Consider the following 27,032-nt stretch of genomic DNA (forward strand, 5'->3'; position numbering starts at 1 on the left):
ACCAAGAATTAATCTAGCCCACTCTACCGATCACGTCTGTCAGTGAAACACTTTCTCCTGCTCTTGTCTTGGGCTAAGTCTGGCTTTTGGAACTGCCGTGCACCCCTGATAGTTCACACTAAAATGTTCACTGGCAATGGAGGACTGGCTTCAGCTGTGTCCAGCAAGGTAATTGATGTACCTCGCTGTGGGTAATAACAGGCTCTTACACCATGCTCTGTTGGGGTGAATTAAAAGCAAGTGCAATTAGCGCAATGGAGGAAAAAACGCATTTGATTAAGGTAGCCAGCAAAACTTCAACAAACCAATTGAGCTTCATTATTTAACAGCTGCGTGACACATGTCTTGTAAATAATTTCACACATGCAGAGCATTATCATAGAAACTGCGGATTTCATGCTAAATTTTCCACCCTTTGGCTCTTGGTGCGTTCTAACCTCTTCCATTTGTGTAAGAATTATGTGTGACATTTCTCAGCTATTTTAAGAAGTGCTGTGGCATACCAATCATACGAAATAGCGGTCATAGTCCATGAAACAAGTAGCAACCACAGCCAGTAACTCAAGCATTTGGTTAACATTACTGCTGTAGATTCTGTACATTCTCTACCTACATATCAAGAGATATAACCTTTTTAACATCTTAGGGAAATGAGATGAGGCTGGATGACTTCCCACAGTAATTCATGGTGTCAGGCCAGAATAATAACAGTTGGCAAGACCCCCTGACAGAGTAAATGAGGGTTTTTATTACCAGTGGGGACACCTCAGGGCTTTCATCCAGTAATCCCTCTGGCTTGTGCATTTAGTGCAACTCACAGCAAGGTGCAGAAAACAACAAAAAAAGAATGCTTCTGATAAATCATTTTGTTAAGTAGCCTTTAAAAGCTGGTATTTTACTGCTGAAGGAACAGTCCGCTACTACTTTATAGAATTATTATGATTAGTCTCTTTGCTGCTGGAAGCAGCGTCGGAGCTGGATGTCAAAATACCGCAGCCTCTTCTGCTTTGTATTTTAGCCCTCTTCGCCTTCCTTGGCTCTCCTCATTTCTTAACTCTGCTTGTGCGGAGCACTCAGTGACATTGCTTGATTTTTGGTGAGAGCAGAGAACATCAGCCTGGGAAACAGCAGAATTTTGTAATGAAAGTGGAGCGACTCCAGCAGAGCGAGTTTCCTCCAACAGTTTGTGTTGATCTAAATCTTCATTTCTTTTTGTTTGGGCTTTACTATTTTCTTATGTTTTCTCTCTCTTTGTCTCTAAGGTGTGTATTCTACCCTTTCAAACCAAGTTCCCGGGCTATAGATCCAGGCCTGGACCCCACTAACAGTGCCAGTTAAACAAATACAGTTTCCTGAATACAACAGGAGGTCTGGGTTGAGTCTGATCATTGCAGAGTAACCATGCTGGTTGTTAATAGGTTTTTCCTTCCTTCTGCTCTTCGGCTTTCCCCTGGTTGTGTAGTTTTCTCCTCGGCTGGTCTGGGCTCGGACACCCGCTGGCAGCAGCGGGGTGGCGGGAAGGTAACAAGCTTCCTTCAAATAACATTCTCTGTGCTCATGAGGGATATTAACCGAGGGCTGACTTCCAACGAGTGCTGTGTCAGACACGGGAAAGCTGCTTTTTACCTCTGACTTCCCCTCCTGCATGGGGATTCGGGGATAGAGCTGTAAACCACATCTCTTATTTCTTATTCATTTGAATCACTTGAAGCAATAGCTGATTTCCCCCCCGCCTTTTGCTGTATGATTCTTTTTTTCCTTTGCTTACCTGACTGGCAATCTATCACTAAAATGCCTCCCCTTTTCTCCTTTTAATGATTCAGTGTGCTACCAGTCCTACCCCTGAATACAGCTTTGAAATTTGAAGGGAGCTGTCTCCCGCAAGGATTATATGCTCTATGGTAGAGGAATTAGGCAAGAAAAATCACACCTATACCTTAAAAATGGAGCCACATAAAATGGGATTATCAAAAAATGGGAGTTTGGGAACCTGATAATACTTTTCTTTCTATTTAACTTACATAATGTTTTAGTTGCAAATGAGTCCTCCGTTTCTGGGAAGGGCAGAGGAGAGGAAGGTAACGTGAAACGTCTAGGTTTAAGAGTACAGTTGTCGTGATTAGCAAATCAAGCAAGTCTAATTGGATCTAATTTTTAACCCTGTCAAACATAGGTTTTGTCTGAGGACCAAAAACTATGTATAGCACTCTGAGGACAAGCATTTGAGAATGTTTCTTTTAAAAGGAAAGTTAACCTAGCCGTGTGACATAGCTTGATGTTCATGAAACTGCTCCGTAGTTGTTGGTAAATGTGAGATTTCTTTAATCCTTCTGTATCTGATATCACAGTGGTAAGGTAACCCATAATGCACCAACAGCCATTGGTGCCACAGCTGAAGGCAGGGTGGTAATAGAGACATGACTGAATAAGTGTGTGGGTGGGGGAGTTGAACTTCGAACATGAATTATGATGGTTCTCCACAACACAAAGACAAAGTTGTTTTAATAGTGCTTACCTGTGTACCCGAGTGGACAGATGCAGTCATACTGTCCTATCTGGTTGAGACACGTTGCCCCATTCAGGCACGGATCTGACACACATTCGTTCACTTCCAGGTCACAGTGCTTGCCTTGGTAGCCTGGGACGCAGTAGCAGGAATATTCATCAACCCCATCCCTGCACACTGCTCCGTTGTGGCACGGTTCAGAAATGCATTCATCAAAATCCATTTCACAAAGTGTGCCAGTGTATCCTGCACTACAAAGGCAGGTGGGCCCAGCCAGGCCATTTTGGCAGGTGCCTCCATGCTCACAAGGGTTTGTGTCACACACGCCGACGGCTGTTTCACAGGTAGGTCCATTATACCCAGCAGGGCACTCACAAGTAAAGCTGAGGTTTCCAGCAGAGCTTAAACAGGTAGCGTTTTGAAGACAAGGGTTTGAGGAGCAAGGATCAGAGGTTTTATTGCAGAGTTCCTCCACGCTGTCCTCTGATACGTCTGCACAATGGCAAGTATCGTCTTTACGACCAGCAATGCATGTAGAGTTCTTTTGGCAAGAGTTTGACAGGCACCTGGAATCATTCCTCATGCAAAGTGACTCTAGAAAGGAAACACACAAAATCCAGAGGACTTCTACAGCACTGGGAGTAAACAAGAGTGAAAGAAGTGCAACTCTTAGCACAACTGTGTTTCAAAACCAACACCTCCAATTGTTGGCTTCTTAAGAAAAAAACTGGGCTGGTTACTGTGTGACACAGTAGACTAATAAATGTAAAATCAAAACAATTATGAAAATAGAGTAGGTTGTAATTTCCTGTTCTTGCCTCTTCCAACAACCATGGCCTGGAGTGTCAGGATTGCTTGACACTATATTAAGAGTACAGTTGCAACAATATTGGTGGTTGTCAACAGATATCCAACAATATGAAATGCATTTAGGTATATTTAAGACAAATTTTTTTCTTTATTAAAAAAAGGAGTTGAACCACATTTCAATACCACTTTCAATACCACTTTGTATTCTTTTGTGGTGGAAGTTTTTTGTATTGGATTTCAACAAAGCTAAATGACTTGGCTGTAGTTATAGCTCAAGTAAGTGGTTCAAACCATCATGCACTTTGATTTTAGCTTCCTGATTATAAATAGTAATTTGACAGCTGTACAGCATTTCCACCATAAAGAATCTCCCAAACACTGAGATTCAAAATAGCCCTCTGAGAGCCTTCCAGCCTCTGAGGCTGAAAGGACACGGTGTAAACATGTTCCTTAGCCTCCAGGAACTGAGCTCCTGGCAGTAATTAAAGGCCACTTGGAGTTGCCTTGCTGCTGTAAAGACTGGCTGACAATAACAATAGCTACTTCTCACTTCCCAGTCAAGGAGGAGCAAGCTGTTACCAGCATTGTTCATAACCCACCACTGAGAAACACTGATAGACTTAAAGCAGTGAAAGTAGTGAAGGATGTTCTTTCTAGTAAAAGAAAACAAGAATTTTGCCGTGAAACTATAATTTTTTTAAAATCATGATTAATTGTCTCCATAACAAAATAGATGGCTGTATTTAGATAAGCATAGCATACATATGTAGCTATATAGCTGTAGCTATATAGCCTTAAATTCAGTTAGGCACACTAAGCAACAGCAGCAAGGTGCCAAATACTGAGTGCCTGAGGTAGGTGTGTTGACCTGGGCTGAATCCTCTGCAATCACAGCTTCACTGCCAACAATATCAAGTGACCTGGTCTGAAGCTTGTGTACATTTATGTGTGCTATAATCAGGTCTCCCACATGCAGCACAGACATAGGTGAAGAGTGCAATGGGGTTCTGTTGATCACTAAATTAATCTCATAATATTGTGTTGCTTCTGTCATGACTTGTCATTGTTTTGTTATGGGTCAGTGGAAACGGTGTTAATCAGCAGCACACATCCTGCGGCATTTGGGAATTTTGTTACTTACATATAAATTGACTCAAGGCTGTGGAGATGATAAGACCCAATTGGGATGACTGCAAATGGGGTGTTTGCTCTAGACCTCTATCTTGGTCTAAAGGTCAAGCTTTTGAATGTTGAGGAGAGGCTAGTGGAAGAAATTCTGGAGTTGCATCCAAATACTGTGCTAGTAAAATGAAACAATGGCAGATCAAACTCGTAGACAGTGATAGTGGAGGGAAAAAAGGCAAAGTAGTTATTTACTGACATAAACCACCTAAAAGACAGGGCCCACCTAAAAAGCCAAATGCAAGTATAGTATTTTAATTCCTACTTATCAAATTGGAAAATCTGATCTGGAGTATAATAAGAAGATTCTATCCAGCACAATTTTTTCTTTTGCACTGATTTTCACCACGTTATGAGAAATCCTCTACTGTATAGTGAACATCTGAATACCATCAGACTTCTAATGTGATTACAATGTGACATTCCTCAAAATATGAGGGTAAAACTGTAAACAAATGTTTTGCATGTTGCTAGAAGAAAAAAAATAATTTGTATCATGGGAGGGAAAAACAGCAGTCATATCTTGGCCAAGAATCTATGAAATAAAGCTGAATGTTCCTTTTGGAGAGAAGGTAGTGATTCAGAAGGGAAAGACTAGTGGGCTGGAAAATGAAAGTTGCATTAAACAATCTATATGAGAGTCCTGTAAACATCCTATTTTCTTCTTTCAGTTTATACTTTTATTCTGGAGTCTTGTTTGGAAAGGTATGTGTCTTCTACATCAGTTACAGCATATGTTTGTGCAAAAGGGTGGTGGATGAGCTGAGCTTCTCGGAGAAATTCAGACCCATCTACCACTAGTCTCTCATTTCTTCCTGGTTCTTGGAACTGAGATTCAGGAGGGTGGACACAATAGAGAAGGAAATAGGAGACTGAAAGAGAAGCAGCATGTAGAGATACTTATCAATAACTGGACTAGACCAATGCTGATAAAGTCCTGGGACAGATCCTTGGCTGGCTGGGAAAGTGAGGGGCTAGGGTTGGTCACCTGAGGATAACAAACAACCACTGGGGGTTGTCAGAGAATACAAACTGACTGATGAGGGTGCATTTGCATAATGTGTATTTTAATACATAATATAATTTAATCTGTTTTTTCCCAGGAAGGCTAAGTGGAGGAAGAAAGCCTCAGAAGGCTTTACCAGGTTAGGAAAGACAGCTTATGTAGATATGACTGTGATAATAAATGGGGAGGTTGGAAAAGTTATCTGTGCTTCATTGTTGCGCCTTCTGACTTGAGGTGTACACAGAAGCAGCAGTGCCTCTGAGAGTCTGAATGAACTCGATGCTTATAAACAGGTACATTCACTGAGTCAAATACCTAATTAATACTTGTCTGAACGAGCGGAATAGAGATTTATGTAGTAACATTGATAGTAACAGTGACATGATTTAAAAGAAACTAACAGTGGTCTTAAGGATTACATAGAAATAGTTTCTTGATTGTTTCTTTTGGAGTGTTGCATGTGTAAGTAAAACCTGAGAAATGTTTTTATATGAACTATTTTTAGCTGTTGTCATGCTCATATATACCAGAGATGTAGAGGAGAAATAGCTAGAAAAGGTACGGTCTTTTCTCGGTAAAGATTATCTTTATTTAATGCAGGCTAAGACAGACCTGATTAAGAAAGCAAGCTAAACATTGATTAGCAGGAAGAGAACTGGAGGTTTATCTCCTGTTCTTTGAAGGAAAACAGGACAAAAATACTACTTCTGATTTAGCCTGCCTTTAAAATGACCGTCCCCAAACCTGTTAACATTCAGTTTTGTACTGGGAGCATATATTTCATCCTAATGCGGTGTCAGTTGTACTTCCCCCAGCTCACAGCTCTCACTGAATGCAAAATTCAAGACATTGGCCATGGTGTACTGACTTGCTCCACAGTCAGCAGTATCACGGACCTTTCTCCTCCTCAACCACCGTCATGTATGTTCTGATGTCCTAGTTTACATAATTTTGTATATTTCCCATGTATTTAGTTTCTTTTCTTTAGCCTGGATAATAAAGAGCTTACTGCAGTCTATTAGTAACAGTTAAAATGAGCAAAACTGCGTTCCTTAGGAACTTTTGCATCCCACATTTTTCTTGGGATTGCACAACTTTAAAGAACTTTTCTTTCCATCTCTCTACCTACTTAAAATTCATTAAGAGTACATGTTTGAAGAAGCGTTGCAAATTTGAAGAAATTAACTATGATTAAGTTATAACGTTACCTAGCTATTGTACTGTGTAAACTACAAGAGGTGAGGTCAATCATTCAAGTGCTTCTTAAGCAGGACCACTGTGACATGAGAAGCAATTTAGTTAATTATTACTGCTATTCCAGAGATAATTTGCATGCAACAACTCAATTTGTTGTGATGACTTTGTGTGAGAGAAACTGAAGCATTTGCCAGTCTGCAGTTTTGATAGTAACATACTAGCTTTGAGCACTGGTTAAAAAGCTTCATAGCTGTGAGGCAGTAATAGTGGATGGAAAATGAGAGAAGAGGAAAGCAAGCCCTCAAAGCACAGTCGGTAGTGAAGGCAACCAATTTGTCTCCAAGGTGACACCACAATGGGAAAAACATGAAACAGAAAACCTTTCCTGGATTTTTTTAACTAGTATCTTAATTTCAACTCCTCTGGCTTTTATAAAACAAATTTTTAATGCAGAAATTGCCAACAGACAATTCAATAAATCCAATACTCCCTAGAGGATGCTTTTGTCTGATTTGTACTACAAGTTTACAGCGAAGCAATAAGGTTTTTGGAGTTTTATCTTAATTCTAATGCACTGTGCCATGTTTTTTATTATTTGTATAGTTCTGGAGGAACACAAGAGTTCTGAAGGTCTTAGCAGAGATGTAATCACTGTTGAGTTTTATCTGACTTGTTTAAGGCTAGGACCAAAGTTTTTGTTAGGGGTGCTATACAGTAGTTTTGCCCCAGCGGCAAAACTGCATCTCAAAACGTGATCATCAGAGGGTTATCATACTGTTATCATGCAGTTATACTGTGGTTATCAAATGGTATGCAGTTCACGAGGACATTCCCATGATTTTTTTGAGAAAAGTCATGTTCCTAAATGATGTGAGTGCTTCAGAAAATCCTTGGATCCTGGACTGCTAGTTAGAGCACCATTTTCCGCCTATTTGAGACAAGTTATTTACACTACCTCCCTTCCTGCCCCATGGACACTCAGTTTCCCTGCTGCTCTGGAGTAATGTGGAAGGACGGATTTGGGAACCTATTGAGCTACTGAGAGCTATGTGGAAATGAGAGAGGAAGAAGATCATAGCATGTGGAAGCTAACTCCCCCACGCTCTGCGATGTGATGTGGCGGAGTATGGTAGTGTCTGATGCAAAGGCTGGCTCCGTTTGAGCTCATGGTTGAAGAATATTCTCTACCACATTTGCAGAAAGAGGGCGGAAATGTTTCGGTGTTTTGGGGGGCCTGATTTCTGGTAAGGTTGCAGAAACCTGAAAAGGCCTCATGTTGTAGATCAGATATGCAGAGGAGTCGTTTTCATTCTTAAGCAATTAAGGTCACTTCAGCGGTGACTTGTTCTCTGATGGAGAGTCTTAAAACTTGTATGTAACATTAGAAAAATGGAAATAAAATGACGATCACTTTGGATTTACACTGACTGACACTTGAGGTAATTATCAGTCTCTTTATAAACACTGGTACATTAATCTAATTATGAGAGGAATTAGTGCCAAGCATTTTACCCTGTAGTTAAATCCTTTTGATGCAGATGAGACGTTTGGCAGTAAAACTCTTTGCAGTAAAGCTTGCCATCTACTGGCAAACCATCAGTACTACCAGAAACATGTCAATACCTGCGTCTTTTTAAAAGAGTTGGCGCAAACTATTAAATATAAGAAATGCTGAGAAAGAGCCAGTTTTTTTCCTCTTGGTAAGCTTACTTAAATTCATTAAAGTGATGTTGTTAGTGTATGAATAATTGAGCTTATATAACTAATCAGCACTAAAACCGCATGATTTTGGTCTGGTAAAGACTTCTTACTGATCAGAAACCACTGAAGTGATACAAAACAATTTAGTGTTGTGCATGACAATGAGCATAAGAGGGCAAAATTAAATTAGTTGGAAAGTTAACGTAAACAGGGCAGGAGTTTTGAAAGGGCCAAAGCAATTTGGCACAGATCATCTAACTCCTGATAAGGAAACTAGTGTTCCTCAGTAAAGCAGGTAATTTTGAAGAGCTCATCCTTACATCTTTCCTGACAATTTGGTTGGGTTTTTTTTTTTTTGTTTGTTTGAATCAGAGAACTACAGAGTTCATGTGTGCTTTTCAAAATATTCTGTTATCTTAAGTTGATAAAATCAACAGTAAAGTAAATTGATGATCCCCAATTCTAAGAATCTGATTAGCAACCTTAGCCATTCAAAGTCCACAAAAAAAACCTAGCAAACTGTGGTTTTGCTTCTGCTTTTGGCAGAAATGTCTTTCAGCAAAGACTTGTTCTTTCCAGACACGACTCTCCCTACAAGTTGTTGAAATATCATAATCAGCAGCAGAATTTAAAATCAAATTTCAATCACTGCTAATCGCATTGTTATAAACTGGAGTTCACTTGACTGTGGTCATGCCTGCACTTTGCTAATCATCTCATCATGCCTGGAGGCTGCTTGTAATTCGCAATGTGCCTTTTTCCCCTGAAGGAGGACTCTAACCTTCACAGAATCTCTCAACACTAACAGCTTCAGGGCTTTTACATACGCTGCGGAGATTTTCTGACCTTCGTCACAGAGCCAGTCTATTTTCTAGAAAAAAAAAAAACTGTGAGAAGATAGAGAACTTCTTGACCCATATAGTCATCAACATTGATGAGCTTACTGTGCTTTGAGGACTTCTTTCTTTTTTCTTTATTTTTTTTTTTACAAAGAGTTATTACTTCACACGTTTGAATTAAAACTAGGAAGCTAGACTAGCTAATGCAGATAAAGCAGTTCACAAATCTGACTTTTTAATAACTCATACATTTTGGAAAGAAATGGATAGCAAAAAACCAATATGCTGGTCTATGAGTTGAGAAATGAAACTTTAAAAATACTCCTAAGGAAAAAATGATTGAATTACAATAGCAAAAAAAAGTTGTTTTTTTTTTTAAAAAAAAAAACAACCCAGGAAATGTGTGTTGGGTGGGGGCTTTTGTTGTTTTTAATTTGCTAAAATAGCTTACATAATTGCCATCTCGGTTGTGGTCAGTCACTAGAAAAATAAAATTTCATTGGTATAAATGAAGGAACTGTTGCTTCTCTTAGTGCTATTACTTCAATCTGTCTTCTGTTGACTCAACAACAGCATACAGCATTTGTTCACAACTGAAGGCTTACCTTATGATCAAATAAGCTCACTAAAGAAGCCATGGGATAACATGACAGTAGCAAGGGTTTAGATAGCCCAGTGTCTGGAGTTAGAAATGAGAACCTTCAATGCTTGTGTTCATTTCTTGTTTAAAATTTGCCCCTGGGATTTTAAAACAAGTGTGCAAATCTGTGTCGCTAAAATATCAAGCTCTGTGACTTTAGTGAGATCTTGAACTAATTAGCATTTAACTGGAACTATTAAAATATTGCCCAAGGCATTTAGTGCTGCATTGAAGAGTGCTTGGCTTTGGTATAACTAGGCATATCTCAGTTTATCTGCAGTGCACCATGACATAGAAAATACAGTTCATCACTATGACAATAGCTTCCTTGCAAAGACAGCCTTAGAAAGTTGTGGGTGTGCATATATATTCAATCTTGATGTATCTTGAAGAACTAGGGAAGAGATGAGCACAGCTGCATAATCGACAGTGACCGAGATTGGGATCAGATACCTTCACCATGGACTGAAAGGCAGAGATGCTGTTCGCGGATCAGCATTTGGCAGATGGGGAAGAAAAGACATGAAACCATGCCATCCTGGATAAAACAAAGCCAGGTAAGGGGCTACCTTAGCCCTCAAAACAGCTTTTCCATCAAGATTCTCTGTGAATAGATAATTTCAGTTTTTCCGCACAGTTCTGAGTGCCAGGCTAAACTCTCGAACTTCCTAAACATTGCACTAACACTATTTTACCCCTTCCCTGCCCATCTCCCAAAACATTTGTTTACCGTCTTAATTATTTAATGTCATGAGCAGCTTGTAGGTACTGCAGTGCCATTTCTCTTTTGCAAGCTTCACCTGGGATGGAAGCGCCAGCCCCAGGACCTGACCTGCTCTGTCCACAGCTGGAATTATTACTCAATCTGCTCAATGAAAGGGTGTACCTCGGGAAGGTATGAACAAATTTTTGCCAAACAAACAAGCACTTGTCTTTGTGTCTACAAATATTGTGGTCATAAAGGGTTAATCCTGAATCTTTAACTTCAGTGTGTGTCCAAAACATCCTAGTGTGTTGTTATAGAAACCACTTTCAGGCTTTAAATCTTGAATCACGATTATTACCATAGTAACCACCACCGCACACAGGCAGAAAAGAAAAAAGGTGGTTACACAAATAGTCCAATTCTATCAAAAAAGCCCATTTTTTTTCAAGTACATGTGTATCAGGAAAAACAAGGAAAGTAAATTAACTTATTTTCTGAAGCAGAGGTATGGTATATTTGCGTAAGAGTAACAACTGAATAGCATTAAAATTTTAAAACGTTGTTTAGGAAACACTTTAAGATTAAAGCTATCTGTGATTCAAATTACAGTGTCTCCATTTCACTATTCTCCAAGCATTTCTGCAAGCCCGCACTAATTTGGTGCTACTCCCCAAGAATGAAGGCTGTTACTGTTGGCTGTCATTTTCCTTTCCTGTCTTTTTACCTTCGTGCTGTCCCAGAGTTCCTTACCCTATGAGCACTTCAGCAGCAGCAGTCCTTACAGCTGCACCGACTGATATTAAACACAGCAACAATCTGACAGGCTTTCCTACAAAGCAGCCATGCAGTGACTGTTTCATCGCGCCGCGGTGAGGTGTGCTAGTTCAAAGGCACTCGCTCGGCGTCTCCACGCACACGGCTGCTTTCTGGCCAGTGCAGGAGCGCTGGAGAAAAGCGGGGAATGGGTACAGCTCATTAGCTTGTGAGTTGTGTTGTCAGCAGTGGACAAATAAAACAAACATCTCGAAAATGAGGTAAATGCTTTCTTCTCATAGCCCTCCTTCACTTCTATCCTTTGCTTCAATGCAGTAAATACTTTTTGGCTCTCACTTTATTTTGCATCGTACTCTAGTGTCTGTGCGGGGAACAGGAGGAGAATCAGGCCCATGAGCTCAACAGGGCTCCTACGGATAGAATTTGGAGGATTTTTGGTTCAATTGGCCATCAAGGCATGGTGCTACTAACAATGCAGACAGACTGGTTTCTAATGTGAATAAAAGAGTTCATCCACTACGACTTTCCTTTTACGTTTAGCACTACAGCACTGCAGTTTAAGTTGATAGTGCATAGTGATTGTCGTGCTTTTACTATGCACATAGATTTTTGTTTGTATAAGATGCAGGACAGTGACTGCTCAGGCTCAGAAGGTAGCTGATATCCATTACAGAAAATTATGCAGACACTGATGTAGAAACTGAACTGATTTCTGCTGTGCAATCCCTGCTACTGTATACACTCTATCTGAATATAACTTTCCTCTTTAATAGTTTCATGATATGTCTCCACATTCTTATCTTCTAACTCTGCAGAAGAGTAAAGACATGAGTGTAATGAGGTGTTCCTTTTCCCTTTAGAAGTGATGAAATTTCTTTGTAGTTGAATTCACACAGCAGAATTTATCCTTAATGCTGCAGAACAGGATTCCTCCACACAGGGACATGGGTGATAAATAGGCAGGTGAGCAACAGCCGCGACACATGGTGGTGGGAACCTGCGGCAAGCTTCAAGTTTGCCTTTCTATCAGCTCTTCAGAGGCAAAGAACATGGAAAATTTATTGTGCTCAAAATCTGAAACAATTTTATTTAGGTAATAAACTTGATCGCTTATAGGAAAGATTTGGTGATTCTGCAGGTTAAATGTCTTTGTCCCAAGGATTCAATCAATACCTTTCCTGTCTGCGCTGCTCTTAGGGCTTCATTAAAGCTGGGGACATCCTCACCCCATAACTCAGGATACAGAGCCATGTATGTAAAGATCTCTCCTGTGAGATGAAAAGTTTTGCAGAAATAGAGAAATAAAGAGACAAAACCTAGGCGGTTTAGTTAGGGATGTGAATTAAACTTTAAAATGTTATCCTGTATTGCTTGCCCTTAGTGAGGTTTCTCAGCATACCTGGATAAACTTGTTTGGATGGGTGGATTTGTAACACTTTTGTGAAAGGTGTTGCTCCTGCCTTGCTCCCAAGGATTACAAAGATGGCAACATCAAGCCTTTTAAAATTAATGGAAGTATAAGCTGGCATTTCCAAACCTGATACGTGAACCCAGTGAGGGGTGCAAGTGGTGCTGGGGAAGTGGAAAAATGAAAGCAATGCTTGCAGTTGGAAAGATACCACCTGTATTCACAGCTACGCTAAGGAGGAAGGCTAAAACGTACACCTTGGAAGCAGATGCATGGCAAAATAACGAGGGAAATGGTGCTAGAGCCAAAAAGGGTTGCAGAAAGACCAAAGGATGGTCTCACTTTTTGTCTGCATCAAATGGGGGGATTTTCAGGAACACAGAGGGAGTAACACAGCATAAAACTGTCAGTTTGTGAGTTTGGGTGAAATCCATTTGCTCCTGGTTCTGTCTGAATTCCAAATAGTGGAAATAGGGAGCAAAGGAGCTGTTACCTCTTGAAGAGGCCAAATCTCGCCTTGAGAGACACAAGGTCTCACAGCTTCTCTGGAGTCTGGAAAGAGTTTGTGGCACTTTGCCTTTGTGTAAGACAGAGGCTCCCGTCTCCCGTTGAGCTGCTGGCTCCTGCTGAATTCAGCCTCAGCAAGGAGCTGGGGGCTCGGCGGAGCTGGGAGGTGCTGTCCCTCACACAGACCAGCTACCGCTGACTTGCAGCACTGAGATTTCATTTAGGTCAGAACATGCGAGCAACCGTGCTACCACTGTGCTCAACTACTAAGATGGGAAAGAAAAAGCAGTCAGAAATGCTGCCAATTGCTGCTAAATCATTGATCTACTGAGCTTGGAGTAGAGGGGCTAAAAATTGAGTACAAAATTGACTTCAGGTCTAAATTCTGTGTCCGTGTGTTGTTTGCTTTGGCAAGCCATTAGAAGACATCCTCTTCAGTCTTCCTTTATCTGTGGTTCCACCCTCCACTTCATTGCCTCTTTCCTTTTCTTAATATGAAAACATCATACAGCAGTGATTCCAATATACAGTAGCGCATAAAGATGCTGTGATTTTAAAATATAGCCTCAAATGTCTGTAACACTGACCCAGGTATAACTTCTTTCTGTGAGTCAAAACTGGATAGGCTTAAAGCCCTGATTGTTAGAAATGCATCACACCAACCTGTAAATGGGCCAAGAATTTCTCTTCTGGTGAGGGATATTTTCACCTCCATTTTGCTTGTTACAGACTTCAGAAAATCAGATTTTCCCTCTGTAATTCATGCTTAAATTTTGGCTTCAGGAAAATATGTATATGCTCATTTGTCAAATGTACTACACTAGGAAATCATAGGGAGAATGTTATTGTCAGGTGTATCACACAGGCATATGTTCACAGCCAGGTTTTGATGACTCCCGATTCAACACAGTCTCCACAAGCACTTGTTTTTGTAGCATTCGGATAACCAGAAGATTCCATGAAGGCATATTATATAGATGCACCATATTCCTTCTGTGCAGCCAAACCTCTAGCAACAAAATGCACATTCAGAAAATGTTGTTTTTTAACATACTAGAACAGGGGCAAAAACCATGACAAAAACCATAAGGGTTTTTATAGATCTATTCCTTTTCCCAGCTGGCTTACTATGCTCTGCTTTGAAGTCTGTAAGGAAATGAATATTTTAAATTTTCTAGGTGCAAAGCTGTGTACTGATGTGTGCAGATGTTGAGATTGCTTCCAGTAGGTTCTCAGTAACGCAGCTGGGAACTAAATGTTGCTGAAGCCAACAAAATGCAGCAGAACAGCAAGATCAGCTTCAACTTTAGACTAGCATCCCACTGATACCCACAGCCACTGGAGTGCAAGCCTCCAGGCTTGCTGAATGCATAGTCCTTTTCTCACACAATTTCAGTGTCATATTATGGAATAGTACTTTCATATCAAAATCATGATGCTGCTTCTCCTGTCTCCCCAGACTTTAAAATCAGCCCCGTGGCACATTAGCATTGTGTTTCCAGCAGAGCGGGAAGTACAGTGCACTGTGATTTGAATACCACAGGAATCAGGAGAAAGCTTCAGTGCGGCTATGATGCACAGTGAGTACAGAGAAGGCAAGGTTATTCTCTTCCAGCATGAACTTTGTACAGGAGTTCACATTCTGGCCCTTTCTGTTATTTACTAAATTCTTTTCAATAGAAATCACCTACCATTAGCTCTGCATGAGCTAATTACCAATTGGGATTTAGAGACTGCTTGGGAAAAGTCGCAGCTCCTGTATTTTGGGACAGGCTAGAGTCTATCAGGGGAAACTGGCACAACCAGAGTTTCCATCTGCTCTCCTGCTGAGCTCCTGTGCTGAAAGCAGCTACCAACAGAGCCAAGATCATAACATTGAGATTGGTGAAGAACAAAGATGTGATCATGATCTGCACAAGTTGCCCTCGCTGACCTCATACAGGTAAAAATCAGTCACAGGCACAACAGAAAAATGCTAGAAGGTGGACTTTTGCAGAGGGCTAGTCTTTTGAACGCTAGTTTCACGTAACAGTGAAGCTCCATCATGGTCATGGCTCTGACACAACGCCTGTGGTAGCCTTCCTGACGTGCAAACAGTCTGTATTGTAGCATCCTAAAAAATCTACTGACTTGTAACAGAGGAAGAATGAATTTGTTTCACGGTTTTACAACATTTTTTTTCCAGAGTAAGCTCAGAAGCAGATCCTAATAAGTCTCTAAGCTACCTGATATGAAATTACTAGTCTCAGTCCACAGACCACCATGGTTTCCTCTCCCCCAATTTCAAGAACTGTTTGCTGATTAATGGCAAAACTTTGTGTCCACCCCCCAACACACTACCTAACGTGCAGAGATATTGTTCCACCAGCTTCACCTTTCCCTAAGAGCCACCACCCTCTCTTGTCCATACTACAATCCTAGAGAGGACTGGCCAAGCCCTTGCTCGATGACACCCCAGAACTTGATCGCACCTGACAGCAATGCAGTGTAATCAAATGAAAGAATGAAAGTTGAATAGCAGCTGCAGGTCACATTGTCTTCTCTGTCATATGAGAACTTGGATTGAGCTGAGTTTGCAGGACAACAGAAACTATTTCTGTGAGAGATATTAATCAATTTTTGGAGGTTGCTAGGAAAATCAGAATTCTTACTCTACTAATATCTACAAAGCAAGTCCTCAGCTTGACATTTACCATTCTGTTCAGGTAAGGAGCTGGCTCTTAATAACCAATAACATGGTTATTTATGCAGCTCATTTGGCTGCCTTTCACTTTGCAGCAGAACACAATGACTAGTCTGTGTAGTGGCGTTCACAGCAAAGTACACTGAGCTCCTGACACTGCCAGGCCAGACAGGGCTGGTAGACCTCCTGCTCTCATCAGCCCTGGCATATTTTTATGTCATAGCACTTGTCTGGCTGACTGAGTCACTTGATGACTTTCTCAGAGGGTTCAAGGCTGTATGTGTCACACTAGTCCAGATGCTCTACTGAGGTGACAATTTTCCTTCCTTGTCTCCTACATAACAATAACAGAAAAAGACCATTGAGCTATAATTTATTCACAAACTCCTTTTTAATGCCTGATTTTTGAAAACTTTAACAAATGAGTTCAGTAATGTGATACATCATCTCCAGAAGTGCCAGGTCACGTAACAGTATAGCCATAGCCAAAGTTTTTTCTAAGGCAGCTTATGTCTCCACAACATTAACATTCCTGTTGTAACTCAAAGTATCAGGAGCATTTCCTCACAGAAAAGCAGGATGTCAGACTGGCCGTTCATCCCAAAGTTCACTTGAGGTGATGGATCACAAGCTCATTTTTGTTTTTTTTGTGGTTGCCCACAACTCAGGTACAGGATTTTATTGAAACTTGTTGCCTGTCAGGCCCAGAGCGTGTCCCCTCTCCTGGGGATTTGGCTGCCAGGGCTCAGGGCCAACACTGATAGCACAGCTCCACGGCTTTAGGAAGCTTCAGAAGGGACCTGCCCCTCCTTTGCTTGGAAGCTACTTTTAAGGTCAGGCTCTCACCCTTGGTATCTGCCTGGCCATGTACTCCACTGATCCAGTCCTGGACCCTGACCTGGGCTTGACCTCCTGGCTTGACCTCCCTATGGGCCTGCCTGGTGACCACAGTTTGAGCCTGGTTACTGTGCCCCAGAACTGATCCTGGTCCTGACTTACTGACTGCAGCATCACTATAGACTTGTCTGGCAATCACTGGCCTGTGGCTAACCCTGGCTGCCATCACCTGCTCTGCCTGCCTTGCTCAGGTCCAGTAGGACTGATCTCTTGAAGGTACGGCCACTGCCCTGACTGCTCTGCTGTCATCCTCAGCTCCCAGCTTCCCTTCCCTTGCAGAGCAGCCCACACTTGCTGCTCCCTGGCCGTGCCTTTCATATTGAACTGGTTTTCTTAGCTTAAGATAAGAAAATCTCAAGCTGCAAACCTACATGTGCCAGACATGGCCCATGTTCCACTGAAGTGTTAGTGCTTTCAAAGCACTTTCCATGCTCAAAGCATTGTGCAAGCATCCTATAGTTCAGGGGAATTACATCAACTGTACTAGCATGAGCCACGCAGAGTCAGAGATCTCACAGGGAATCTCTTGGTCTCGCAGCACTGATCCCAGTCTCCAGTGTACATGTGTCCTTTGAGGAAGAGTGGCTGACCCAAAGGAAGAGCAAGAGTACGTATTGAAAACCCACTCTATAATTAGGGATGCCTTTCTCTGACACCCTTGTAAGATGCTTCATTGTAGAAGTAAAGCAAAACCAGAATATTCACCAGCATCACGGTATGCCCAGGAGCCTTCCTTGGGGAACACGCTAAGTAATAAGCCTCTTGTATTAAAGGAATATCACTAAAAGGCAAATTGTTTCTATAAGCCTAATGTGGTGGTGTGTTTTGTAATAAAAACACCTGCCACTAGGGCGTTAAATATCTGTTATAACCGAAGAGGTATCCAGCAAGCCTTCATCAAAATTAGAGCAGTAAGATTTTTGTCAGTAAATTGATACAAAATTTAAAACCATGAATAAATAAACACTATCCAGTAGCAATCAGTATAGTGGTGTCATTTCTTGGAGGATTTTTTTAAAAATTATTTTATTTCCCTGTTAATATTCTCCTTTATTTCCTCTGTTTGTTTAATTTATGTAAGAGGTAGATCTGACTCCTCGTCTCACCTTCCTTTCCTAGTTCTCACTTTTCTGCCTTAGATTTTTTCCATGCATTCTTCTTTTCTTCCTCTGAGGCCTGATCCAAAGCAGACTTGGATTTACACGGCAGCAATGGGAAGTTACAGTAACTTTGTGTGGCTGCTAAGTGAGCCTGCAGTAATTGTAGCCTCAGGACACAAGGTCACTCGTGGCACCAGCTCGACAGGGTAACGCAGATGCCTCCGGACCTGTGTTGAAGTGCTCACACTCCACAAAATGATGTGGAGGACAATAAAGATGCTCTGGCCTGCTGTTCCCCTGGAGATAAGCTTTAGCCATCCCTGTTGCGGTGACAGTGGAGTTTTGTGTCACACAACTCTGCTCTTAAGACACAGGGAGAGCTTGGGATGGTGGTGGTGTAGTGGCTGGGGAAAGGAAGATGAGATTAGTAAGCAGGAAGAGAGAACTAAAGCCTCCACAGCCTGACATCGAGAAGCTTTCTCTATCTGAAGAAACTTTGGTGCTATACAATGATGAAAAAACAGAAAGAATACTCTATTTTGGGGGAAGGGACCTTCCTCACAATGATACCAGACTTACCAGTACAGAATACATTATAAGGCAGCATCCTGATCCTGCTTTGTATTAAATTATGCTATGTAATAGTAAAGGTCTGGCCAGGAAAAAATTAAGTAAGATTTGATGGCAATAATGAATACGTGATAAATATCTAGTGACTATCTCGCTGGGAGCATTTTTACAGAGAGCTCTACGACGGGGCTTGTTTTATGATCCCAAAGGGCATCATACAACATACTGTGCGGAGACACTGCAGAACAGATTGGGAAGTAATTCTCAGTACTTAATACCTGGGGATTCTCAAAAGCAATTTTCTCTTAGGATCACATTTCCTTTGATTGTTGGGATTATTAGTTATAGATAGTCTTGAACAGAACAAGGCACTGTTACTGTACTCCTCAGTGTCTCATTTAAAAGGAACAAAATATCTGACTTAATTAGAGGTTCAGCAGTGGTGTCTTTTCAAGACACTTTGGTATTGATTTGACCATGGTAGCCTACTGTAACAAATGTTATTCCATTAATAATCAAGGAAGCTTTTAGGCATAACAGTGTAGGAAGGAAGCGCCAAAATGTTTGTCATTCAGCTTGCCAGGGCAGTTGGGGTATCACCATCCAATATAGCATTTAGACTATAGTTCAAAAGTGGTTGCACTTATGTGGAGCCCTCTCCTTTGTGCCATTTTTCTTAATTGGATCCAGCCCATGCTTCGTCGAGTGATCTCAGGCAGATGCACTTAAAGCTTAATTTTCTCTCTGGATAAACGGAAGCATATTGTTTCTGCTAATAATTCTTTAGGCAAATTTTGCCTCTGTTCTGTTTTTGTCTTACCTGTGCTTTAGTCATCACGACTGACCGTATGAAATTAGCCACAAATTAACCAGATTAGCATCAGTTTGTATATGTGCATGCTCAGTTTACTCTTAGCATCATGTTTTCATTATTAGATGTGTTGATTCATTCTTTTCATCGAGAGAGGTTTATTTCTGTAAGTTCTGATGTTGGAAGAAGCTTTTACTAATATTTTCTTCACCCTGCCATCTTAAATATACATGCTAGAGATACACACAGGAATTACTGTATTTTCCACGTATTGCATTCATGGATTACATCTGAGAAAGCAGAAGGTTTAGTTCCCCGACAATATGGGTCAGATTCCTGTTGGGGTGGATATGCAGAGCCAGGTGCAGGTCTGCCAGCAGATTACAAACTAGGACCTCCAGCCCCTTGCCCTCCTCAGCTCCTTAGGGAGCTAATTGGGGTGGAGGGGGGGTGGCTAAGGTTTCTTATAGCTCTGGAGGCCAATTCTGTGTCACATCATTTGGGTGTCTGTTGCCAGGCTAGCCCTGCAGTTTGGGAGATGTTGGTGAAGAGCCTATGCTCTGTGAGGAGGGGTTCAGTGCCCAGCCACCAGGCCCGCTGTCCCCAGCATCTCTGAGAAAGGCCTGGGGCTCTGCAGCGAAGGGAACAAGCTTCAGACTGTCTTCCCTTCCTAATTAACTTAGGGAGAAGAAAGCAAGCTGCAGTAATGGAGCAGGAGGGGGACAACTATGCTCCTTCTGGAGAACTAGTGCTTGTCTGATCTGCAGGGAACACTGCACATCATCTACAGAGCAATGTAGTCTGCCCTGCTGATGAGCTCCGTTCTGCTCTGCAATGGATGTGCTTTCATTACGCTTTTCAGGTAAGATACGGATTCTGTGCATGCAAACATAATATAAAGTAGTTCTTAAAAGTAACTGTTGTATTACCTAAGTATTCTTGTAAGTACCAAGAATTTGGATTAGTATCAAAACTGTATATATGCAGGGATTTATTTTCTGAAAAAAAAACCAAACCAAAACAAAACCAACCCAAAAAACCCCAACCCCCCCACATAGTTCCTGATGATCAGAATTCCTACTCGAATCAGTAGTTATTTTGTCAAATTGTTGAATCACAAAGCTTAACTTGTCAAGTACACGCATGGTCTTTAAGCACTTCAGTGTGTCCCTTCTATCCCAAAACAGTTCAGAAGTTGCTCGGAAGTTTAATTCAACCAGAGGAACACTTAACAGTTACTAAACTTACCCCACTCATGCTGGGTTTTTTGCCTGTTATCACAATACTTGGCACTCGTTAGATTGATTGCTACGGGGTGATGCCTCTTCCTAGGCTACTCCCTTCTAAATTGTGAACCAAAAAAATGAAGCTCTATTTTATTATTAGCAAAGGGAAATAATGTGCCAGCTAACCTGTTGCAGTATTCTTCCTCCTCTGCCACCTTTCTTTCCTGGCTGCCCCCAAAAGGGATCCCAGTTTGAATGGCAGTTACTTAGGAGTAAGTGTAGCTGGAGAGTTCCTGGAGTCAGCGTTCCACAGTAATCCAGCATGCCCTGCTCCCTGGGAGGTGAGCTGAATTAGCTCTTGTAAAGGACCTGAACTCACAGCAGTAAGAGGGTTGTCACTTAGAAACATCTGAATTTCAGGTACAGAATCCATAACTGCCAACTGACTTCATTGAGATGGCTTTTGCCGGCCTTGGCTGAAGTTTTTATAAAGCAGTTTTTATTAAAAACTCACTAGGAATATGGTTTTGAAAAAGCAAGATCTTGTTTTCACTAGTCTGTAATTCTTCACAGTTCCTTAACAATTTTCATAACACTTTTCCTTTTTCTTCTCCGCATTGTCATGGCTGTTTGCTGCAGTGATTGAGTTTTCATAACTGTCAGAACAATGTCAAGACAATGTGAAGACAGTGTCAAGGCAAATATAGAAGGATGACAGTGTGAAGGAGGGAAAGAGAAAAGAACTGTCAGTACTCAGAGTGCTCCGTAGAGAAAATATTTCAGTGATAAAACCATTGTCACCATGCGCTAAGCAAGAGAGAGAGAATAAAGTGGAGATATTTAAGTTACTGCACTATGAACATGTCTGGGTGACAACTTGGAATTAAAGAAGGACTTAAAAAAGCAATTTGCAAGGATGCCTTTCCTCCCTAACTCTTGTCCCGTATTATCTTCTAGACCATGTTCCAGCCCCTAATACTCTATCAGTGGGGCACCGTTCTGATCTAAGCTTCTGGCATATTAATTTGTAACAAGCACACTGTTGAGAAAATCGAAGAACAGGGATTCAAAAAAATTTTTTTTTCTCTTTGTAAACAGTATACCTCAGCAGGGAAAGATATTCCATTGCCCACCTACAGGAAGGTGGAGGGTTTTCCCACTAGATGTAATTCCAGGATACTTTCTTGGGTGTCATGAGCCACGATCTCTGCTTGTGGCATACCATGATTGTGGCAACAGTCTAGAGCGTGATCTAATCGCATTCAGAGTTCAGCACTGCAAGGTGCTGAGTATCCTGCTCCCATGTCAGTGCAGAATTAAGGCGCATACTTAATTCAGCCCTGCAGTGAATATTTTTTCTGAAATACCCTTGGAAAGGAGACACATTCTCACAAGGGCAAATAAGGGACAGATGTACAGCTCATATGGAGCTAAATTCTGGCACCAAAGCTCTGTACGGCAGTATTTCTGGTCTACTGAAAGCTTGTGCAGAGTGAGGTACTACTCACCTTTAGAGCAGTTTTCAGGATTTAAAATTAAGCACTGGTCTTGCAGCAAGTCTGTGAATTTGCTCTTTGTGCATGTGTGCTGTGCTTTCCTCCTCAGCCTTAGAGGTGGGGAGAATGAAGGGTTTTCTTATTATTTCTGTCCTGTTTCTGAACATCAGGATAATCAGATATGAGGGTTTAGATGGACATTAGTCAATATCATCACAATTCTGGAAAAATAAAAACCCCACTGTTACTGACTTCTAAATGACTTTATAAATTCCACTGAAGAGGTTTAAGAAAAATGAAATCCTAAATAGTTTCCAGGGAATAATGTACCATAAACTCCTCAAAACACTTCGGGATAGTATTTTCAGACATAAGAATTAGGTGTTAACTATTTGAAACTGAAAAGCCTAAGTATTTTCTATGTATTGCATTTACATATTTATTATAATTTATTTTATTTTAAGGAAGTAGGTTGAATAGTTAACATATTTTCTTACTTGTTGCCTATGAAATAACTGAAAATAACCATAGAAATGCTTGCTATTCTATTATTATCCTATCCCTGTATTATGTCTATTTGCAGTTCATGACAGCATTAAATCTAAAAGCATCAAACCTGGGTGACTTCTTGTAGATGAACTGCAAATTTTATCCATAGCTGCAGCAGCAATGTTCTAAGTAAACTGTTTAAACTGACTGTAGTCTAAGTTATACATTGCTGAGGGTTGACTTTCCCCCCTTGCCCAGTTAAGTTTTGTTAACCTAAAATAGTCTGCCATTTTGAATTGAGCATCAGCTGGAGAAGAGTGTGTTTCTTGCCTGGGGCTCAGATGCCTTCTCCCATTAATGTTCACACCTCAGCCATCATGTGCCTCTAGTAATCACTGAATCTTGCCAATCCTCAAAAGGAAAGTCTATAGGATGGCAAGTTAGTGACTACAAAGACTGCATTGATCCCTTCATAAAAGAAGGCTAAGAGATATCAAATAAAAGAAGTGATATACAAAGGAAATCCTTACAGTTGGCAATGGAAATCACAGTACTGCCTACATTTGTTGTAAGAATGAATAAACACTTAATCATTTTATCTTAAAAAAAAAAAAAAACCAAAAAAACCCCAAACCTTGCCATATTACAGATTTCTCAGGCTCTACAAAAAACCTGGAAAAGTGTGTGAGTCCCCTCCCCCCTATATATATATTTATATGTGTGTATAACATACGAAGTGAGAAACACATCTAAATTCAGTGGTTTGAACAGGGAGATCATTTGGATTGTATTCACAGGTGTCTCTCTGCAAGCAAGGTACTCACCTCGCCCTTCTCCAGCTCAGCATTCTCACCTGTAAAATTGAGATGCTCCCTACTTGCAGACTATGAGGTTCAATCTGCTTATGTTTTGTAAAACATGCAATACGCCTCATGAGGAAAAAGCTGAAAGTATTTTTATGGAAAAAAATTCTCTGCACATTTGCAAGGAAGAGAAAGGATCCAAAAGAAGCCTGTTCCTCCACACTTGCATGACTCTGCTGGCTTTGGGCACGATCACATCTTTAACGATAACTTTAAAGTCAGTAAAAGTCTTTGAGAGAGTCTAAACTGATGTCTAAACTGAAATTCAATATGCAAGTGTAAGTGCTAGGAGGACAAATGAGTTTTACAAGGTGAAATGCTGGACTGACCTTGAACATGAAAGCAAAGCCAATACTATTAGCACAGAAAAATGTTAGATTCCAAGACTTCACTTGAGAAGCAGAACTAATTAGAGAAGATTAACAGAAATGAGGCATGTAATAGCTGGAATAGGGCATGACTCCGGTATGAAAGGCTGAATCACTGGACCTCTCATCGAGGTCAAGATCTTAAAAACACTAGAATTTTTTTAAAGGCAAGTGACAAGTTTTGCAGATGCTCCTGTGGCAGCTGAACATTCATTATAGCATTCAAGCTTTGTTCTGCACATAGGAGTTTCCCCTGTGTTAAGACTGTTTTCAGCCTTGATGTCAGGATACATTCTGAGCATGGGGTCTTATTCAGTACCATGTTCACATTCCTACTGCTCTGCAGGGGTCCTGAAGAGAAAGTCACCAAGTCTGCACTAGAGTGGTAACACAGTGAAGATTTTAGCTTGCCTTTTTTTTTTTTAATAAAGCTAGTAACTGATTTTTCCGTCCATCTTTTTTTTCCAAATGGAGTCTGAAATATACTTTGCAGTCTTTTTCCTCATACTTTCCACTTCCCAATTTTTTCCTGTCACTAACCAGCTTCCCAGAAACTCTAATGATCTTTTTATTACTGAATGGTAATAAATGTTCCAGAATTGGTTGGACAGCACTTCTGATACACTCCCTGAAATGACTGCTTTACCAACACTGTAGTAATGGGCTCAGCTAAACTGAAAATGGTTCACATAATGGTTCACATGGAGTAGATGGGGTTGGAAGAGACTTATCATCTAGTCCAATCCACTTGCTCAAAACTGCATCACTAGAGCAGAAAGCTCAGCACCTATTACCTGTGATATGTCTACTTCTCAGAATTTTCCATAATGATTTCATAAAAATTCCTTATTTTTGTGAAGCCAGGTTTACTGTAAGCATGCGTAACCACATGCCTGTGGTTAATGGAAGTGTTGATGCTCATCAGTGATTACAGAAAAGAAGCAGTCACCCATGAAGACCTGGAATTCTTCAGGCTGATTCAGAGCCATGGCATAAAAGATGTGCAGGGTTAAAAGAAGACAGGAAAATTAGTATCTCAGCTCTCTGGATGTTTGCAGTTACGTTAATAAAAGTAAGGAAAGGGTTTCCCTGTCTGTAGAAAAGTTGACACAGCGTGTCTGAAACTGAGGCACAATTAAATAGCGTTGGCAAGTCACTGTGTGGGTTTCCTTTAGAACAACATGTTTCTATGCTAGCCAAAAGAAGAAATGATGCAATTCAGGATGCAAACACATTTCTGATTGCTGCTTATCTGTTACACAAAAATCCCTGTAAAGTGTAATAACAGTCTCCATTTGCTTTTAGTAGTAATGAAGAATGCAGTTCCCTCAAAGTTTAATTTAAGAGCTGGGATATAATGAGCAGAGGTCATTGTTGCCAGCCAATCAAATTATTTAATTAAGATTAAAGAATGTGTCCTATTTCTGATGCATCTCAAGTATCTCAAAAGGCATCATTCTCCATCTACTTGAAAAGAAACCACTCTTGATTACAACCATAAACTTCTTGGTTACGTAAAGCAAAGCCATGCTGGTTCTGACTGGACGTATCACAGCAGCATCTTCACTGAAATGAGTGGACTTACAAAGTGAAATGAGAATAAATAAAACTGAAATCAACTCTGCTGAGTGCTACTCATGGAATATCAGAAGTACCTACAACATATGTATATCTTACGGCAGCAAAACCCTTGTCAGCTCGGAATGATGGTTGGGGATACAGCAGGTCCACTGTAAGCTATTTTCCTCAGTCACTGGGCAGCAAGGACGCTTACAGAGATCTGTGGGAACAGAAAGTGCCGGTATGAATCTATGAACTGGTGGGCACTTCCCCAAACAAAATGCAGTACCTGAAGGAGTGTTTATGGCTTTTAGGCTATAGTAGAAGTAATGTAGTAGAAGTGGATCTGTTTTTGTTCTGCTGTGTGTGCAGAACTGAATCTTTTTCCTTCCTTACTTTTTTCTATCACTTGTCAGATCATTAGGTCAGTCTGTTTGCTGGAAAGATTTTTATCCAGATTCTTCAAAGGTGTCCAGTGCCAATCCTTCCTTCTCCTGTTTAATCCCATGAAAGTTTTGCTCCAAACATCTCTCAGTCTTGTCACTTCACTACCATGGACAGTGGTGGAAGTTCCAAGTTGTCTACTTGTTCTTCAGGAAATCCAATGTTCTTTGGAAACAGCCTTTTGAATGTGAAAATAGCAATTGATTTTAGTCACTTTACTCTTCTTGCACTTTTCCATGCGCTCCAAAATGGGTAGATGTTAGACTAAATTGAATCAGACATTTAAGACATACTCAAGAGAGAACAGAACAGATAGTTCTTGTTATATCAAGCAGAGGGCGTTTTTACATGGACTGAGGCTTGCAAAATGTTCAGTACCATTAGTAGTGAATAAAGAATTACGAATGTCAGCTGTGTTTAATGTGAGAGAAGGGATAGGTTTAGCTAGAAAGTCTCAGTTGGTGGGTCCTACAAAATACTGGCTAGATATTTTCTTTTTGCAGTTGCATTGTAGAGGCACCTATTTGCATTCTGCTGTCATGATATATACTACTCCAAATACATATACAGATAGTGATCAAAGAGGCTTGGATTATCATTCCCACAAACACATTTTTCATATTTTCCTACATTTTAAGGTAGGAATCAAAGTGGAGCTTTACTTTCAACTTTCTTTTAACTTCTACTTTTTAGATTGAACAGGGACAGGAAGAGCCTACAAGGGCCTTACACATTTTTGTCCTGTTCAATAGCTCTGATATATCGGTGTCATTCTCTGGCTTCTTCTCTCACTTTTGTGCATATTTCTTTTGTTATGCAGCCTCTGTTTGCTAATCTTACAAGATTAGTGCCTTCTCTCTCTGTAACTTATCCATGAGGCTATCAAAGGAAGGTAAGGGGCTGCTGGAGAAAAGCAGGTACAGTTAGGACTTCTTTACACTGTGTCAGACCTCAGCAGTGTTTTTGCCCTTCTTGCAGCTCTTGGAGTCAGCAGACTCAAAGATAAACTACATACCATGTGGCCGTATCTTGGCCATTGCAATTGAATTGCATCTCATGTGGCCCATAATTAATATTTCCAGAACTCTGTATGCAATTCTCAGCTCCAATTTACTCTTCCACCCCAGCAAAATAGGATCACCAGCAGATTGCTGTGGTATATTTAGCATTGCTTGCTTGCATTTAAGAGAGAGACCCTGGAAAGATGCCTATATAAATAACAAGGTATAGGTAGATGGGTGCAGACAGA

General features: G+C 40.8%; 1 protein-coding gene across 1 annotated transcript in view; it reads right to left on the reverse strand.

The window, feature by feature from the left end:
* The window catches only part of CRB1 (crumbs cell polarity complex component 1), an 84,405-nt gene that overhangs the window by 47,896 nt on the left and 9,477 nt on the right, over positions 1–27,032 (reverse strand). Inside the window, exon 2 of the mRNA XM_075156557.1 lies at positions 2,516–3,100. Coding sequence (XP_075012658.1) covers positions 2,516–3,100 — 585 coding nt within the window. The remainder of the gene's footprint in view (positions 1–2,515; positions 3,101–27,032) is intronic.

This window comes from Calonectris borealis, chromosome 8, assembly GCF_964195595.1.
Source record: "Calonectris borealis chromosome 8, bCalBor7.hap1.2, whole genome shotgun sequence".
NCBI lineage: Eukaryota > Metazoa > Chordata > Aves > Procellariiformes > Procellariidae > Calonectris > Calonectris borealis.